A 20,412-nucleotide genomic window follows, 5' to 3' on the forward strand; every position below is an offset into this window, starting at 1 on the left:
AGCTTGACCAATGGGAGCTCTCCAGGCAATTAGATTGTGGAAGGATGGCAGTTAGAGAGGCTAGAAAAGGCAGTTAGAGGTTAGAAGTCAGACAGTTGAGTTGAGTTAGGGAAGGATAGAGAGAGGGAGATAGAGCCTATGATCAGAGCTAGAGCAGAGTGAATAATAAACAGGAGGCATTAGGGATAGTTATTGGAATACTAGGTAGAGAGTTGATATATACTTATCTGAATAACCATACAGTTATATTAAACGTTTTACCAAGTCAATCGAAACCATTACGCTTTGTACACACAATAAAGAAACTTATGTTTTATTTTACCAACATCTGAATCTGAAGTGAGTTATTCATTGCCAGAGTGAATACTGGCTGGTGGCAGTGGTTATACCATATGTCGTTGGGGCAGTTACCAATAGACCGTTAAACGTCCGGGGGTGCTGCTCAGGTCTGAGAGAGTGACCGCGACAAAAGTGGCGGCAGCAGCGGGACGAATAAATATTGAAAGGGTGGAAAAGGTGTGAGGGTAGTGTGACAAGGGAGTAAACGTAAAAGGAGGCAACTTTACAATTCTGTCGAGGATTGGATCACAAACACCGGAAGGGGAAAGGGAGAATTCTGTGAGAGTTACTCAGCCCTGTGGTGTGAAGTGATTATTCCAATAGTGAAGAATTGTAAGAGGAAGCCAGGTGTACGTTATACTCTAGACTATTTTGGGCAAAAGGGTTTGGTTTTGAGAGGGCAATATAAAGCGCGCTGGAGAAAGTTCTGAGGTAACTTTAGGCGTGTATTTGTGACCTGAGTGATAAAACCAAGCCAAACAAAATAGTTAACTGAAACCCTCCATATTAAAAGTGAAGTAAAACCACCCACCAATAACTAAGGATGCCACCTAGAAAATCTAAGACTGCTCTGAGAAGTGCTAATGGCGAAAGCTCTGAGGAGGAGAATGGGATTTCCCAAGGGGAGGAAATCAGTACTGAGGCCTCTATCATAGATCCTTCAAGGGGAATGAGTTCTAATGTCTCAGAAGAGTTTGAGAAATGGAAGTTAGAACAAGAATATAAACTGAAGGAATTAGAAATGAGATTGCAAGCTGAGGCAAAAGAGAAAGAAATGAGATTGCAAGTTGAGGCAAAAGAGAAAGAACTGAGATTGCAAGCTGAGGCAAAAGAGAACGAACTGAGATTGCAAGCTGAAAGAGAGGAGAGAGAGAGACAATATAATTTAGAAATGAAGAGGATGGAATTGTCAGCTCTGAGCAATCAAAATAACAGCAACAACAGTATACCTCAAACTGTTAACAAAATAGATTTAAAACGATTCCCTGAATATAGGGACAATGACAACCCTGAAGCTTACATTTTAGCTTTTGAAAGGGCTATTCAGGATTTTGGAGTGTCAGCTGAGGATCAAATGCCAATACTAAGGGCCCGCATCAGCGGAAAACTGACAGAAATTTATTCTCAACTACCCTTAGACCAGTCTAGAGATTTCCAAGTTTTTAAAAAGATGGTCTTTGTGAGATTTGGAATAACAAAGGAACAATTGAGGCAAAGGTTTCGCAATGTATGCAAAGTGCGGGAAGAGACATTTGCTCAGTTGGGAGCGAAAACCCGCGACTATTTAAATAAATGGTTAGAGCAGGAGGAGGCTAATTCAGTCGAAAAGATCAAAGAGGTGATTGCGTTAGAGCAATTCTACAATACCCTACCCAGTCATCTCAAATATTTAATTAAAGAAAGACACCCTGCTACTTTACAGGAGGCGGCAGATTTAGCTGACCAGATAAACGAAATTAGAGACCATAAATTTGATGAACCAAATTTTGGCGGGAAACATTGGGGGACTCCCAAAAGCAAAACTCAGCCGATGAAGGGAGACTTTACCTCAGTGACAGAAAAAAGAGACAGATCAGTGCTCAGTGAACCAAAAGAGAGAGCCACTGGCAGCACCAGTAGTAGTGAAGATAAGGGGAGGAAACCAAATTACACTAACTCCAAAGAAATTAAATGTTGGGTCTGTAATCAATTTGGGCATAAGGGATATCAGTGTAAGCATAAGACAGATAAAACTCCAAGTGTTAACTCCCAGAAGCAGGCTTATTGCATCAAGTCTGCTGAGGCCATTCAAGCCAGTGAGGTTACCATTGCAACCGCAGCTTCTCCACAGGCCGAGGCTATGGCCGAAGCTCACGATACTTTAGCCCACTGTTATGTGATTTCATATAACCATGAATTGTTAAGGAAGGCTGGGGAATTTATTCATGTAGAAGGGAAGACAGTTGTGGGGATAAAAGATACAGCATCACAACTGACACTTGTCCATTCAAGCTTGATTAGTCCCACTAACATAATCCCTGGCAAGCTAGTGAAAATAAAGGGAATTTCACGACACCCTGAGATTCTACAAATGGCAGACGTACATATAACATATAAGGACTGGTCAGGAAGGTGGGAAGTGGCGGTATCTGAGGAGATTCCCGCTGCAGTTTTAATTGGATGGGATCTCCTAGAGCATGTACAGAGTGCGTTTGTGGTGACACGCTCGACAGGGAGTCAGCAGTTACGCAACTCTGAGGAGATGGCAACTGTTGCAAAGGAGGGTGGTGAAGGGAAAGATGAAGCCCTGTTGGTTCCTTTTAGAAGTAAAATAAAACCTAACTTTGGTCAGGAACAAAAGGGTGATGCTGAGTTGATAAAGTGTTTTGAGGCAGCCCAGGCAATTACTCCTTTAACCCCTGAGAACCCTGAAAGGTTTTGCGTGAGCAATGGACTATTATATCGGGAAGTCCTTGTTGGACCAACTAGAGGGGGAAGTGAGATTAAAAGGCAGCTAGTGATCCCTAAAGTCTATAGAGAAAAGATTCTGCATCAGGCGCATGACAGCGTTTTTGGGGCGCATATGGGGATTACCAGAACCAAACAGCGAGTGGGGCAAAAATTTTATTGGCCAAACATGGGCAAGCAGATTAAACAATATTGTCAAGCTTGTGACATTTGCCAGCGGAGGGGCACAGGCAATGATAAAACTAAGGCAAAGTTATGTCCTTTACCGGTGATATCTACACCTAGGCTGGGTCTGGATATAAAAGAGCCTTTACCTAAAGCAACACAGAGGGGAAATGCTTTAAAGGAAGATGAGGAAGAGTCTGAGATAAAATGTTGGGAGGAGACAGGGGAGCAAAACTGTACACTACAGGAAATAAAAATGGCTCCTACCCTACCCCGACAACAGCAGAAAGAGGCATTCACAATCCTGCAAGATTATGCCAGTACTTTCAGTAACACCCCAGGAAAAGCCAAGGGAGTGGTGCATTGTATAGACTCGGGAGATGCCAAGCCAATAGCAATAAACCCCTATCGAATAACTGGGGAGTATGTGGATGAAGTAAATATGGATCTAGTAAACAGTTTTATTTCCGCGATCCTGTGGGATGAGGAACGGGAAGCCCCATATTTAGAATACAAGGGTTTTATATTTGACATTGGGGGGCAGGCCTGGAAAGTTTATAACTGGTCACATATTACCATAGTGGCAATTTTTGGAAAATACGACCCAGAACTTATGGGTTACACTCATTCAAGAGGAGTCAGAGTTGTTTTAAAAAGTGACCTAATTGTGAGATCAGTTAGAACAACTATTCAAGGTTATGATAAATCATTCATCAGTTGGAAATATAGAAAGAAAAACATACTGATAGTTATAGTTGCCCTGGTGTCCCGTCAACTTTCTATAAAAGTGAAAGTGTTTCCTACACTAGAGTTTGTGTGGTGGGAAGATGGGTACCCTGCTGTTCAGGCAACACAAATAAAGACCCAAGATGAACGTGGTTACACAGCATTAACGTGGCGACCACATCAAAGACATAAAAAAGTCGTCTTCAAATTGCTTGAAGTGGGAACTGATAATTCAATACAGACCGAAGATGGACTGACAGCAAGGGAGATTGCTAACAGCAATAGGCAATCAGAGCTTTTTAATCTACTTTCATTAAGTAAACCCGTTTGTCCAAAAAGCTTCAGCAAGCTGACTAAAAAAGCAGCTATCCACAAACTTCTGAAAGCAGTTCCAAATGAATTCAAAAGCCAGACAACCAGTTTTTATGCAGCTTTTGATGACATGGAGATGTTTGTGCAAGACATCACGCTTGAACACTTAACAGAGATCCAGAAAGAGGGAGAGGTGGATCCAAGAGAACTTTTGACCCTGAGAAAACAAAGACTCTACACAGCTTGGAATCCACAATCGTTACAGACGCATCGACTGCAGGGATTGGATGTTGGACTGTGTCATCCAGCAGAGGAAGACAACTTGCATCCCATCACGTGTGGCAGAGAAAAGACTGGTGCCCAGAGAAAGACACTTCTTGTGGCGGTTAAGGATAATAAGGAGCGTAAAAGGGACCTTAAACATCGTGGCTGATACTTTGTCCAGGAGACCAGAGGAAGAAGACTGATGGCGCATTAATAAAATTGTTTATTAATAGTATGCTTATTTAATGCATTTAACAGAGGTATGGATATAATTAATGTGGCGGGGAGGTAGTAAGGAGAATGTGATATGGGTTTAAAAAAAAAAGGTAAACAGGGGATAGAGAATATGTAAAAGTTATAATGGTTATGTATTTTGAGCTGTTGCTGTTTGAACAGGAGAGTAACTGTATTAAATTAACCCTCCTGATTCAAACTTTATTAAGGGGGGAGGAGATGTGGCGTTCACCCCTAAAGGTTCTCCAAGGGTTAACTTGGCAGGGAGGAGCTTGACCAATGGGAGCTCTCCAGGCAATTAGAGTGTGGAAGGATGGCAGTTAGAGAGGCTAGAAAAGGCAGTTAGAGGTTAGAAGTCAGACAGTTGAGTTGAGTTAGGGAAGGATAGAGAGAGGGAGATAGAGCCTATGATCAGAGCTAGAGCAGAGTGAATAATAAACAGGAGGCATTAGGGATAGTTATTGGAATACTAGGTAGAGAGTTGATATATACTTATCTGAATAACCATACAGTTATATTAAACGTTTTACCAAGTCAATCGAAACCATTACGCTTTGTACACACAATAAAGAAACTTATGTTTTATTTTACCAACATCTGAATCTGAAGTGAGTTATTCATTGCCAGAGTGAATACTGGCTGGTGGCAGCGGTTATACCATATGTCGTTGGGGCAGTTACCAATAGACCGTTAAACGTCCAGGGGTGCTGCTCAGGTCTGAGTGGATGGATGCCAACAACATAGTAAGGTGAAGCCACTAACATTTGGCTCTCTAGGTCTTGTTGGACTCCACATCCCTTACGAACAAGCAGTATATAAATTTTATGAAATAATAACTGTATAAAATTGACCATGCTGGCTGGGGCTGATGGGATTTCAAGTCTGCAATATCTGGAGGGTCACAGCTTCCCCCTCCCGGCTTTTGCAAGAAGTCTACATAGCTTGAGTCATTTTAGTCTGGGGGGGGGGGATAGGACTAAAGAGGGATGTGGTAAAGGTAAATTAAATGGTGTGTGGTGTGGAAAAAACCAGAGAAGTTTTTCTACCTTTCTCATAATACCAGAATATTCAGCCATTGCTTCTAACTGGAGATTCAGTACAGGCCTAGAGGAAATGCTTATTCACATAGCTATGGGTGTGATAGAACTTGCTGACCCAGGATTTAGTGATGACCACCAGTTTTGATTACAGTAGTACCTCGGTTTAAGAACAGCCCTGTTTACGAACGATTCAGTTTACGAACTCCGCAAAACCGGAAGTAGTGTCCCGGTTTGCGAACTTTACCTCGGTCTAAGGACGGAAGCCAAACGGTGGAAGGGCACCGGCGGTGGGAGGCCTCGTTAGGGAAAGTGCGCCTCGGTTTAAGAACGGTTTTGGTTTAAGAACGGACTTCCAGAACGGATTAAGTTCGTAAACCGAGGCGCCACTGTACTTGAAAAAGGCACTAGGGGTCACTTCCAGACAACCTGATTATTGAGCGTTTATCCTGACCAGTTAGCAAAAGGTTTTGGCGAGACTTGACATTGCTTTTATATTTTTCATTATTCATTCTGGTTTGTTTGCATAGGGGGTTGATGATGTTGTGTCAAGAAAGTCCTACACTTCCCATTGCATTTTCCTATCCCCTTCCTTGTCCCTTTCAAAAGGGGGGGGGGCAGTGAAATGCATTTGCTCCAAAAATGCTCCAGATCAGCTTAAATGGCACAACCTGAATTTCCCAGTACTGTATGTGTTTCAATTCCACCCCTAAACAGCAACAGCCTTGAAGCCCCCATAGAGACGCATGGAGGATAAATCCATCAATGGCTGCTTGTCATATTTTGACTGTGTGCAAGCTCTGTGTTCAAAGGCTGCTGGGGAAAACAGCAAGAGAGGGTTGTTGCCTTCATGAGTTGCTTTCAAGTTTCTCAGAGGCAAAGCAGGGTGCTGAAGGTGGATTTTGGGTCTGACCCAGCAGGGCTTCTTCTTAGGGGAGCACAGGAAAGTGTCTGCTCTAAGGTAAAAAGATTGCATAAACGCAGAATCGATGTTGCTTTGGCATTGCAAATTCTATAAATCGCTGGAAGCAATGCACAGGTAATTTGACGAAAGCATTGCTGATGTCTGTAAGTCAGTGCAGTTTCAGAAGAGAGTGTCATTCGGATGGAACCATGGGCTGGATTCAACTGCACAAGTCCTGCTAGTGCAATGGGACTTCCCCACCCTCTTCTCTTCTTCCCACACCCTCCCCAAATCTGCTTGGGAGGTTCAGGAGAACTCCCAGAGCATTGATGCACAGGGCAATGAGAGCACAGATCATTCGACAGTGGAATTTGCTGCCAAGGAGTGTGGTGGAGTCTCCTTCTTTGGAGGTCTTTAAGCGGAGGCTTGACAGCCATCTGTCAGGAATGCTTTGATGGTGTTTCCTGCTTGGCAGGGGGTTGGACTGGATGGCCCTTGTGGTCTCTTCCAACTCTATGATTCTATGATTCTATCTTGCAGGCAGAAATGCTTGCACTTGTTGGAGACTTGTGGAAGGCAGTTCACCATACCTCAGCCTGTGGGATGTATCAGCAGAGGATTCAGAGCCCCAGCAGCAGGGGCATATGGAGGGCGTGTGGGGGTGTGTGAGCGCCCCAGGTGCCACCATGGGGGGTGAAAAGATGGCCCACTGCCTCCCCCCCCAGCTGTAGAGCAGCCGAGGGCACATGCAACATCAGTATGGGTGCCACTCGCGCGGCGTCCGTACAGACTGCACACATGTGGCACCAATATGGGCTGCCACGCATGTGTCTGTATGGGTGCCGGATGGTTTGCCCTGCCCCTCGGTGCCCCACACCGGGTGCCAGAGAGGCTTCCTCTGCCACTGCCCAGCAGAGTCTTCAGAGATTTCTAGCTCCCAGCAGAACAGCTTCTTCCAGAGTCCCCTGTTAAGGGGAAAACTCCTTTCCCACAAAGTGTTTATTGTCTCCAGGTGCAAGACAAAGCTAAACACCACTGTCTACTATGTGCAGTTCTTCTGGTCTTTGGAGGAAAAACACACATGTACAGAGAGATTCACTAACACTGTCACCATGCTAGCTTACGTTGCTGTGTAAAACCCACAGACTCTTCCCCTGCCTCTCACAGATTCAGAGTCAGATGTCGACAGCGAACATGGACAAGACATGCACCAGGACATAATGAAAGCAGTGCCCCTAGAGACTATTGTACCTATTTCTAATTGTAGGCATATTTCCTGAACCAATGGAAAAGCTCAGCAAGTCATACACTTGACCTTGCTGGTGTTGCTATGGTAACCCATTGCACCTGGCACCCTTATCGCAGAACATCCAAGCATTGGGGAGGGGATGTGCTCCTCAAGACATGAGACTGTGAAATTCAACCCATTGTTCACATTATACCAACAGCACTGATGGAGCAATCTTCTCAGTGCTACATTGAGTTCCATTGCAAGCAACTTGAGCCAGATTTCACACTTATTAATCATATGGTTCAATCTTCTGAATCTCATCATGGAGCCAACAAAAATGTAATCTCTCTATGTTTGTTTATTTGTTAATAATAATAATAATAATAATAATAATAATAATAATAATAATAATAATATATTTATACCCTGCCCATCAGACTATTAAATGCAATAATATATTATCCCCAACAGAATATTAAATGCAATAATATATTAAACATTAAAAGCTTCCCTAAACAGGGCTGCCTTCAGATGTCTTCTAAAAGCCTGGTAGTTGTTTTTCTCTTTGACATCTGGTGGGAGGGCGTTCCACAGGGTGGGTGCCACAACTGAGAAGGCCCTCTGCCTGGTTCCCTGTAACTTGGCTTCTTGTAGCAAGGGAACCGCCAGAAGGCCCTCGGCACTGGACCTCTGTGTCCGGGCAGAACGATGGGGGTAGAGACGCTCCTTCAGGTATGCTGGACCAAGGCCGTTTAGGGCTTTAAAGGTCAGCACCAACACTTTGATTTGTGCTCGGAAACGTACTGGGAGCCAATGTAGGTCTTTCAAGACCGGTGTTATGTGGTCTCGGTGGCTGCCCCCAGTTACCAGTCTAGCTTCCACATTCTGAATTAGTTGTAGTTTCTGGGTCACCTTCAAAGGTAGTCCCACATAGAGTGCATTGCAGTAATCCAAGCAAGAGATAACTAGAGCATGCACCACTCTGGCAAGACAGTCTGTGGACAGGTAGGGTCTCAGCCTGCGTACCAGATGGAGCTGGTAGGCAGCTGCCATGGACACAGAATTGACCTGCGCCTCCATGGACAGCTGTGAGTCCAAAATGACTCCCAGGCTGTGCACCTGGTTCTTCAGGGGCACAGTTACCTCATTCAAGACCAGGGAGTCCTCCACACCTGACTGCCTCCTGTCCCCCCAAAACAGTACTTCTGTGTTGTCAGGATTGTGTGTGTGTGTGTGTGTGTGCTTCCATGCTGTAAGTATTTTGGGGAAAGGATTCAGTTGCAACAAATGGCGCAACAAATTTTCCAGCCCGCATTGCTGAGCTGAGTCCCTGGCATACCCTGTTTGAAGGATCAGGCAGCAAGTGATGTGACAGGCTTCAGCCTGAGACATTAGAGAGCTGCTGCCAGTAGAGATGCAGGGCAGGGGGCGGGGGGACAGAATTCAATTGAGGTCGCATTTAAACAAGAATGTATCAGAGCCGCACTTCCTGAAGCAGCATGAGAACCAAAACACAGCCATCCTCCAAAACTCACACTTTCCCAAATGCTGTGATGCAGTTCTCCAACCGATCAGTGTTTACAAAAATGCATGTGTTAGGGGAACGTGTGTATCAAAATGCACGTGCCTGTGAAACAACAAACAAAAATGCATTGTGTTAGGAGAAGCTGCTTGCGAAAAACATGCACACTAGTCAAAACTGGGGGCAGAATTGTGTTTAGCAGGAGAAAATCGCACTAAAATACTGAAGAATCTTCCTGAGGACTTAAAAACAACAACAGGGCCCTGCAAACCACTGCTGAAATGTGGAGGACTGAATTTAAAATGGGGAAATTGAGAAACTTAAGAGAAATCTACAGATCCTCCCGTCCCTAGCCCAGGCAGTGCTAGGCTAGATGGACAAATACTTAAAGCAACAACTTCCTATGTGCTGAATGTTTTAGGTTGCAGAGAAAAATGTAAACTACCTTCATGGGCACTGGACTGTGAAGACCATGATGAGGGGAATAAGTTGTGCATAATGCAGTCCATTTATTTGCTGCAAATGAACGTGATTTTTGCCTTTCTTTCTTTCTTTCTTTCTTTCTTTCTTTCTTTCTTTCTTTCTTTCTTTCTTTCTCTCCTCCTCTCTCTGGTTTACTGAATATAAGTGAGAAAAAGCTCATCACAGATGCCCTGAGTAGAAACCAATTTCTGAAGAGGCTGGACCCGCAGCAGATCAGAGATATGGTGGAATGTATGTATGGGAGAACGTACCAGCAAGGGAGCTACATAATCAAACAAGGAGAGCCTGGCAACCATATATTTGTACTGGCAGGTTAGTAAACCATATTAAGTTGTACATTGAAACGGTTAGCACTGGGAATTTTGCTGCTTAGACCTGGTATGAACGTGCTATGCTGCAATCCTAGCCCCGCTTACCTGGGAGTGAGTCCTGTTGAATTAAGTAGGACTTGCTTCTGAGTAGATATGGTTAAACTCATAATCTCAGGGTTGTGGGTCCGAGCCCCATGCTGGGCAGAAGATTCCTGCATTGCAGTGGGTTGGACTAGATCAGCCTTTCTCAACCTTGGGTCCCCCGATCTTGTTGGACTACAACTCCCATCATCCCTGACCACTGGTCCTGCTACCTAGGGATGATGGGAGTTGTAGGCCAAAAACATCTGGGGGACCCAAGGTTGAGAAAGGCTGGACTAGATGATCCTTGTGGCCTTCTCCAACTCTACAATTCTATGATTCTAAGATTGCAGCCCAGGTGGAATATAGGCCTCATCCAGCATCCATCTCCTTGATAGTTTACAAGCAGGGCAATCCTTTTGTCTGTGCAAACTGCACGCTGTGTCTGAACCCAGAAGTTCCATTAGCTACTGTGGCCAGCGATGTTTCTAGGCACATCAACTATTATTTATGACTGCAAGAGGAGCAATGCGATGCTTGTAATAATGTGTGTTGTGCTTTAAGTGCCTTCCTACCTCATCCATCCATCACAGCAGCCCTATGAGATGAGTCATTATTATTATCTGTTTATAAATGGCCAGCTGGATACCCCACCTTTCCCCATCCCAGAAATGCTCACAAGAATTATGGATACAGCCTGCTTGTGAGCTTCTAATAATAATAATAATAATAATAATAATATGCCCTGCCCATCTGGCTGGGTTTCCCTAGCTACTCTGAGTGGCTCTCAACCATAATAATAAAGCAATAAAACATCAAACATGAAAACTTCCCTAAATAGGGCTGCCTTCAGATGTCTTCTAAAAGTCAGATAGTTGTTTATTTCCTTGACATCTGATTGGAGGGCGTTCCACAGGGCGGGCGCCACTACCAAGAAGGCCGTCTGCCTGGTTCTCTGTGACCTCACATTTCACAGTGAGGGAGCCGCCAAAAGGCCCGCGGAGCTGAACCTCAGTGTCCAGGCTGAACGATGAGGGGTGGAGACGCTTCTTCAGGTATACTAAGCCAAGGCCATTTAGGTCTTTAAAGGTCAGCACCAACACTTTGAATTGTGCTTGGGAACATACTGGGAGCCAATGCAGGTCTCTCAGGACCTGTGTCATATGGTCTTGGCAGCCGTTCCCAGTCACCAGTCTAGTTGCCGCATTCTGGAATAGTTGCAGTTTCTGGGTCACCTTCAAAGGTAGCCCCATGTAGAGTGCATTGCAGTAGCCCAAGTGGGAGATAACCAGAACATGCACCACTCTGCCGTTGGGGCATATCAATGGCTAATCCTGCAGGGCTCCTCTTTTTACAATATGGGAAGTAAGTTGCACTGCAAGGCAAATGTCTGGAGTGAGACTGTGGGGCAGATTCAGCTCCTTCACCCCTCTACCCAGCTTTGACATTCACAATGAGGCATACAGGCAGGCACACTTTGCCAAGATGTGTGCTTAAATAAACATGGCTTCTACCGTCACGTTTACTTTGACCTTTGGTGCAATTAACACTGCCATAGTTCTAGTTGAGTCGATAGCTGAATCGAGTTACTCCTAATTAAACCAGTGAAATCAATTTCCACTGGCTCCTCCAATATTAGAACCATTGTTTAATGTTTAGCAAAATAGCTACTTTGTGGACAGTGTGCTTGTGATATATTCAACTCTTTAGCCTCAAAGGAAGCAATTGCAGCAAAGAAACACATAGCCATGTTCAGAGATCACCTGCACATGAAACCTTGCCGTTAGCTGAAACGAGGAATAAAGTTTTGGATGCAGAAGGCGGTAAAATATTGTTAACTCTAATAAAATCCATTTTTTCGACAAATACATATTTAAAAAAGTGTAAGAGAAATTGCCCGGAGCAGAATCTTCATGGAGAGATTGTAATTTATCTTGCTGTATATATTGAAAATTGGGCGTAAAGCTCATGTAGGGGTTTTAAGCTGTGGGCTTTAAAATCCGTTGAGATTTATTCTTAGTTCCCAGTTCGAAACTGCTAGGGATAGTTCACACTAACACTGAAGTACTAGCTAAGATATTAAATTACCTGGCTGTCTGGTGTTTTTTTGGGGGGGGGGGTTATGTTTTATATAAAAGTGACTGTAGGAACCTGCCTCATAGCCAGTCAGCAAAATTGCACACCATTTTTGACGCTGTCTTTTTCTCCTCACAGAAGGCAGGTTGGAAGTGTTTCAGCAAAACAAACTCCTCTCTTCGATTCCTGTGTGGACAGCGTTTGGGGAGCTGGCCATTTTGTACAACTGCACAAGGACGGCCTCGGTGAAAGGTGTGTGCAATTAATCCCTCAAAATTTTGCAAAAGCAGAAAAGCAACCCTCCCAAGGCTGCTCTTTCCTGACAGAAGAGATTGTGGTGATGATGAGACAAACAGAGAAGAGCCGTACAGTGGCCATGTGTGGGTCTTGTGAGACAAAACTTGCAGCTTTGGGTTTGATACACAGCAAGGATGAGGAGCCAGATGGTGTAGGACTCTCATCAACACCAGTGAGCATGACCAATAGTCAGCAAGCTGTCGTCCAACAACAGCAGAAGGACCCCAGGTTCCCCATCCTTGCCGTAGAGATTTTGAAGCACAGCATCTGGTTGTCTCTAGCTATGGCTTACGAAGCCTTGGGCAGCTGAGGTTGGTGGAACAAGCAGTTGTGAGGGGATTTAGCAAATGGAATTCCAAAACTGGAGCAGCAGTTCATGGGTGAATGGGCAAAGCAAGGTAGATCAGGGCTAGAGGTAGGCAAATCTGTCAGTTTCTCAGTCTTATGATCAGCCCTCCACATTTCCACCTCAGCTTGTTAATTAGCAGCCTTTGTCAACATTTCTGCTTAACATCCTCGGATGTTATTAACTTCTGGGAAGTCCGAAGATTTCAGAGGGGGGAGGTTATTTGTATTTAATAGCATGCATACATATTGCAGCGGGAATGAGAAGCACTTTTGAGATTAGGGGGCAGAATATCCTTCTGGACAATGTTCCAAGGGCGAGTAATGCCAGAGGCAAAAATGGGTTGAGCAATAGGTGTTAATTTTACTGTTGTACAATGGGCCACTTTCTACACACACCTCTCGATCCTTCATCCAGGCAAGCAAGAGTAATGATCATATAAGAAAGAAATATTCTCCACAGTATGAATAAGAAGGACCATCAGTTCGTTTATATTTTATTCTTTCTCTGAAAAGCTCAGAGCAATATACCAAGGGGCTATTTCATCCTTCCCCGTGTAGGGGTGGACTGTGGTTATATACCACCCTGTGCATTTGACACCCTACCCCCAGCCCTTGTTGCACCAGCTTAAGCTGGGCTTTGGGAAGGAGGCATGAGGCTCTGGCAGGATCCTAGAGCCCTCCTACCTCCTTCCCAAAGCTAGGTAAGCACTTACCCACTTACCAGGCTTTGAGAATGTGGCCATTTTGGCTGCACACCCAGTGTGGCTGCAGGGCTCATACTGCTCTAAATCCATCTCTGCCCCACAGCAACCCTATGTGGCAACTTAGACTGGGAAATAGGTCAGGGAATAGACAAAGGCCACTGGGCATAGGAGGAATGGTGGAGACCACCTCCCCAGCCTGACCTTTCCAGAGAAGAAGAAGACAGTTTGCGGGAGGTCACAGCTCAGAGGAAGATGTGGGGGAAAGTTGGGAAATAATGGGAGAGGAGGAGGAGGCAGAGCTGGAGCAGCTGGCTGACATGTTATCACTAGAAAGCATTCCAGACCCACCATCTCCCAGAACCTGGTGAGCCTTAAAAGTAGGAGAACAAAGGGCTTGGAGACAGATGGCCCTAAGCGGCAACCATAAAGGGGGTGGTGCTGTTGACGAATGAGGAAGTAGGAGAGAAGGGGGTTGGAGCTTTACTTGGAACAATGCCATTACTCCAAAAGGCTGCATTCCTAAGCCTTTCTCTGTAAATATTGAATAAAAAGCAGTTGGTAAGAACTTTCCTTGTCTTATCCGTTCCTGGCAACCTGCTGTGGGGATTGGATCCTCTGATTCCTGACACCCACTTGAACCCTATTTTCCTTATCCTGGCACTCTAACCCAGGGGTAGCTATTGTGGTACCTCCCAGATTTTTGTTGGACTCCAGTTCCCATAAGCCTCACTCAGCAATCAAGGATGATGGGACTAGTAGTCCCACAAAATCTGGGGTGCATCACCTTGGATCTGTTCCCTTGGAAGGCTCTGAGCTACTGTTAGTTCTTTACTATGAAATCCTGCTGAGAATGCCATTTATTCATTTACAGCATTTATACACTGTCCTGGAATAGAAATCGTCCAGGGTGAAACATGAGCAGTTGCTGTGTAAAATAATATCATAACATCAATGAGGTGTGAAGCTGCCGGTTGCAGCTTCACTCTCTGGCAATTTCTGCTACGAGAAGGTGATACAAAAATCCCACTGTGAGTGTGAATGCATTCTCAGTTTCACGAAGAACCTCAGTCAATGTGCTCACTTCGCTGGATTTGCACTGGGTGTACCTGGGTTACTGTAGAATTGTTTAACTTCTTAATTTTGCTTTTCTTCCCCACTTGTTCCTAAAGCTGTCACCAGCGTGAAAACATGGGCATTAGACAGAGAGGTTTTCCAGAATATAATGAGGAGGACAGCACAAGCAAGGCATGAGCAATACAGAAACTTCCTCAGAAGGTAAACAATTCCTACACTTGTTTTCTCAGGATAGATAGATAATTATTGCTGCATTTAATGGGGAGAGTCTGGTGCATTTAGATACATTGACTTCATTTAGGCAGAATGTTACGCACTGTGGTTTAGCATTAGGAGAACCTCCCTAGCTTGACCTGAGCTTGCAGCCTTCCCATGGCTGCGAGGAGGAAGTCAGAAGCTACCAATTCTGTTTTATATTAACCACTGTTTAGTGTGTCATCTGAACCCTAAACTGTGGTTAAATTTAACTGTGGTCAATGAAAAAATGCCAGCTTCCTAAAGCTACTCAGATGATATGGCAAGCTATGGTTAATGAAAAACAGAAGTGATTGCTTTTGAATTCATCCTCGGGGTAATGCCAGAAAAGGGTGGAGCTCATGGGAAGATTATGCTCATAACGATAAACTAGCTCAGCAGCACTTCCAGATTGCTGCTGTTTTGGGGTGGGATTCAGACACATAATGCACAATTACAATTTGTTGGGACGTCTTGCGCAAAAATCCTTCTCCCCACAAATATTGGACTTTTTGTGAAAATGAAAGTGATGGGAAAATTTGCTGGATAGTGCATCAGTGCTTGCTTTGACACATTGTCTAACCTGTCTGCAAACAAATCGGAATGAATGCTCATTAAATTAGGGTTGCCATATGTCCTCTTTTTCCAGGACACATCCTCTTTTTCATGGGAATGTAAAATGAGAGTCATCATAGCGAGCCATAGTTAGAAGTAAAAGTTGGCAAATGTGTCCTCTTTTTCGCTCTTCAAAATATGGCAGCCCTACATTAAATAGTTAACATTGTCTAAACCCCCTGCAAACGAACCTGGATGAATGTTCAATAAACAGGTCATCCGGAAGAAGCCTAACTGTATATTATTGAAGATAAGCAGAGACCCAAGATTATCAGTCAGTCATTCAATCCTCTTGTTTTTAGATGGCAGAGCCTTGGAACAGATTGCCAAGTAAAACTTCTCTAGCATTTCAGATTTGAATGTTTTAATTTAATTCCTTACTGCAAGCTTCTTTGACATCAAGTATCCACTTAATGCCTCACTGATTGCGGGTGAAGTATCTGCAAGTCTGCCGTGGACATTTAATGATTTCAATTACATCTATATTTAGTAAATAAAGTCAATGAGGCAGACACAGCAATATGTCTTGAGAGCAGGCTTGCTGACTGAGAAAATTTTATTTATGGAATTTCTTGCTGGCCTTAGGGCAGGTTACTACAACACAATGGTATAGTATTAAAATCAGGTTAAAAATTATATTAGAAGGCCAGATTTATTGCAGGTATTTTGATTTTGTCTTGTAGCCCGCAACTTGCGTGGCTCTATATTCAGATATAGAAAGGCTATCAGTGGCTATTTGCAGTGGCAATGTTCTCCTTCCGTTGTATGCTTCAGAATACCAGTTGATGGAAATCCACAAGTGAGGAGAGTGTTGTTGCCCTCAGGGTTTGCTCAGGGGCTTCCTGTGGGCATCTGGTTGGCCACCATGGGCTTCGAATCCAAGACCCTGAGATCAAGAATTTAATGCTCTACTAACTGAGCTATCCTCTACCATATCTGATCCAGATATGATCAGATATGATTCAGATGGGCTGGTGTTCTGAACCACAGGCCCAAAGGAGAACCTAAGTGAGTGGTTTGATGCAGAGATACCAAAGAAGGATGCCATAAATGCCAGAATGACCAGCTCTGGTGCTTTATTAAAGAAAGGTGTAAACTTACAACACAGCGTGCAGACCTTCACCGTCTTTACAGACACAGCACAGACACCTCAACAGGGAGAGGTTGTCGTGACTTGCCCTCACCCAGGCAAATGTGTATACCTTGGTTCTCAAAGTTAGTCCATTCCAGAAGTCCATTTGACTCCTGAAACCATTTGAAAACCAAGGTGCAGCTTCCGATTGGCTGCAGGAGCTTCCTGTATTCAAGCATAAGCCATGTCGGACGTTCAGCTTCCCAAAAATGTTGACAAACACTTACTTCCCGGTTTGTGGCGTTTGGGAGCCGATTTGTTCAGCAACTAAGCCGTTCGGGAACCAAGGTACATTACTTATACAAAGATCAACATACGTCAGCTTGGCCAGAATTTACCATCAATCCATGAGGGCATAAGTGGCAACTATCCAAGGCGTATAGAAAGCTACGTTCTCTGGGCCAAGAGCCCAGCATTCCAGGACCCCCAGATAAGCCCAGCACCAAAGCAAGTCAATGAGCATATATCCACACAAGTGAATATCAACTTATATATGAGCTCATTCTTATAACTACCAAATAGTTTTGGGATTATCTTGACTACCAAGATGGAGTCTGCAGGCCTTCCTGGACAGTCTCAGCTTTGGGTCAAGTCAGCTGTTCTTATGTGATGCTCCTTGTATGTATAGTTCAAAGCTGAAGGGCTGCATCTCAAGTGTGTGTGGGCTTGTGCAGGGAAGAGCATTTAAGGGCCTAATTGCATGCGAAGTTAGCTTGTCCTTCCAAAATAAGCCTAGGGCTTGCCGATCAGAAGGTCAGCAGTTTGAATCCCCGTGATGGGGTGAGCTCCCGTTGTTCAGTCCCTGCTCCTGCCAACCTAGCAGTTCGAAAGCACGTCAAAGTGCAAGTAGATAAATAGGTACCACTCTGGCGGGAAGGTAAACGGTGTTTCCGTGCGCTGCTCTGGTTTGCCACATGACCCGGAAGCTGTACGCCGGCTCCCACAGCCAATAAAGCAGGATGAACGCTGCAACCCCAGAGTCGTCTGTGACTGGACCTAACGGTCAGGGGTCCCTTTACCTTTACCTTTACCTTTAACCTCAGTAGAGCTCTTCTTTCTGTCACAACTATTTAGCAGCATATCTCTTTAAGGAAGCAGGTAACTACATGGTGTTAAAATGCACTGAAAAACACAATTTTTCAGGGGTATATTTTCAATTATTTAGCCTGCGTTGGTTCTCCTGTGAAACTGCTAAGCCTTATATCAGTACCCCCTACCTGAGCATCATTCGCCTACTCTTTTAGTTGCTTGGATAATTTCTGTTTTGAGAGTTATCATGCATAATATCCTTTTGGATTCTGGGAGAAGTATTCATTTTATTTAGGTCATAAAATTTATACACCGCTCCATTGTAAGAACCCTAAAACGTAACAATAACTAAAAAGAACCCAGCTACCCTGACAATAAATGTTTTACAACAGGAAAGCTGAAACTGCGTATAGGAGTTGAAACTCTACATACAAGTTGAACTAAACGCAATCCTTTGATATTTATTTTTCAAAGTGTTTCTCTGCTGAAGAATCTACCGGAAGATAAACTGACAAAGATTATAGACTGCTTGGAAGTGGTAAGTAGTTTTATACCCAGTGGCATGGGCTTCCAATGAGATCTCTTGTGTTCTGTTTCAAAGCTTCAGGAAAAATCCTGCATGACAGGCAGCAGTTAACCTGGGATTACGTGGTATGAAATAATGTGTTGTAGATTCACATCCACTTTAAGTAATTGGCAGGATCCAGCTGGTGCCCTTGTGCTCTCCAAAAGGGCTTTTGATCCTGCAGTGCCTCTGGAAAATCAGCTCCAGAGAGTTGGGGGGGGGGGCCTCTGGAAGAGGATGGAAAGTGGGCTACACTTTCAGTAGAAGGAGGCATGGGGGGGGGAGCTGGCCAGGGGAAAGGAAGATTGGAAAAATACTCCTCCTCTGTTAGTGGGTGCCTCCATGGGATCAAAAACCTTTTGATCAAGAGTTCAAGGGCACTAATTGGTTGCGCTTTCATCGCAGCATGGGAAATGGGCAGATTTTTCTGTCTATTCCTATATATTTTTACTCAGGGGGTGGGGACACACACCCTAATAAGCAGGTATAGAACGGTAGGAGGCCAAGTGGCTGAACTTTAACTGAAATCACCAAATATTCCAGAAGAGCAAGACTATGTCCTACCTGCGGCACTGGAAAGTCAGCATGTTAATAGGACAGCTAAGCCTGGTTAGATATGATAATTTTCTATACACAGAGCTGTTGTTGTTGTTTTTTTACGTTGGGGAACATTTCAAAAATTGCAGTTGCACAAAGAAGTGATGATTGACGGTGTGGGAAAATCTGTTTTTAGCTGACTGTATTATGGTCACAAAAATGACCATATTATGGGCTTGTGTTTCTCAGACAGTGACCACATCCACATCATATACCAAGAGCAGTGCCATAAAATAATAATAATAATAATAATAATAATAATAATAATAATAATATTTATTTATTCATACATACATACATACATACATACCCACCCCACCCATCTGGCTGGGTTTCCGCAGTCATTCTGGGCGGCTTCCAACAAAATATTAAAATACAATAATTCATCAAATATTAAAAGCTTCTCTAAACAGGGCTGCCTTCAGATGTCTTCTAAAAGTCAGATAGTTGTTTATTTCTTTGACATCTGATGGGAGGGTGATCCCACCACCGAGAAGGCCCTCTGCCAGGTTTTAAACTACCATGGCTTCCCCCAAAGAATCCTGGGAACTTTAGTTTGTTAAGAGTTGTTCCCCTCAAAGAGCTGCAGTTCCCAGAGCGGTTTAGCAATCAATCCTTCTTCCCAGGGAATTCTGGGAATCATAGCTTTGTGTGGTGAATAGGGGGTCTCCTAACAACTCTCAGCACCATTAACAGGCTACAGTTCCCAGGATTCCACAAAGTTAAAGTGGAATTCTGCTGTTTTAAATGTATCACATGGATGTGGTCAGTGGCACCCCGAAATCCCATCGCTTGTGGCGAGAACTTGTGGATTCTGCTGTTCCAAGAAGACTTTGTGCGTGCGAGCCCCAAGGAGTGCTTAAAATAGCTCTCGACATTATGGCAATTATCTGTAACGAAATACTTGCTGTGATGAAACTTATGGAAGCCAGCCTTTCCTCCTCTGCCTGTCAAGTAAGCAGAATTAATGGAGTAGCGATAGTGACTGATAAAAACTGTACAGAGCTGTCTAGAACAAATGCTAGATTTTTCTCTACACGACTCAGTTTCCCTTCTTTAGTTATAAAAATATAACGATGATCTTGCAACCGGAATGATTATTTGAAACCTAAAATTATCAGTATGGTTTTCATTTCTTTGCTCTTGCTTATGTATTTGTCATTGTAAATGAACAGGCAGTTTTATGTGTGAACAGCTCTGGGCATATTGGTTTAATGCACACTTTATGGTATTGCAAGTGTATAACTTTATTCTCCAGTAGAACAAATGAGCAGGAAATGGATCTCATTTAGCGCTTTATATCTCCAATCCTGAATGCCATTTACTTGGAAGTAAATGTGCCGTTTGATTTCAGTGGAACTTATTTCTGCAGAAGAGTGTTGCAGAGTGATTTGGCGAGGATTAAGAAATGTAATTTGAGAGACATTCAGAATATTTCGAGCAGGATCCGTGCTCAGCCTTTGCCTGATTGTTGATACCTGCCTCCCCCTCTTTCCTTTCTTTCCCCTTTTTTGCATGTGCTAGCCTTATCATGAATGATCTGAATTTCTTCAAAGGTTCACAACGCACTCTTTCCATTTGGCAACACCTCCAGCAGAACAATAGTCTGGCACAGACTGTAGGGCTGGCCAGACCATGCAGAGCTGTCAACCTTTCTTTCTTTTTGCATTGAGAAATGGCCTTA

The 20,412-nt window shown here is 44.0% G+C and overlaps 1 protein-coding gene across 1 annotated transcript in view; it reads left to right on the forward strand.

Annotated features, from left to right (window-relative positions):
- PRKG2 (protein kinase cGMP-dependent 2) overlaps nucleotides 1-20,412 on the forward strand; it is a 62,781-nt gene that overhangs the window by 16,635 nt on the left and 25,734 nt on the right. Inside the window, exons 3-6 of the mRNA XM_033160928.1 lie at nucleotides 9,811-9,977; nucleotides 12,272-12,385; nucleotides 14,652-14,757; nucleotides 18,041-18,104. Of these exons, the coding sequence (XP_033016819.1) occupies nucleotides 9,811-9,977; nucleotides 12,272-12,385; nucleotides 14,652-14,757; nucleotides 18,041-18,104 (451 nt within the window). The remainder of the gene's footprint in view (nucleotides 1-9,810; nucleotides 9,978-12,271; nucleotides 12,386-14,651; nucleotides 14,758-18,040; nucleotides 18,105-20,412) is intronic.

Source organism: Lacerta agilis, chromosome 9, assembly GCF_009819535.1.
Source record: "Lacerta agilis isolate rLacAgi1 chromosome 9, rLacAgi1.pri, whole genome shotgun sequence".
Lineage (NCBI taxonomy): Eukaryota > Metazoa > Chordata > Lepidosauria > Squamata > Lacertidae > Lacerta > Lacerta agilis.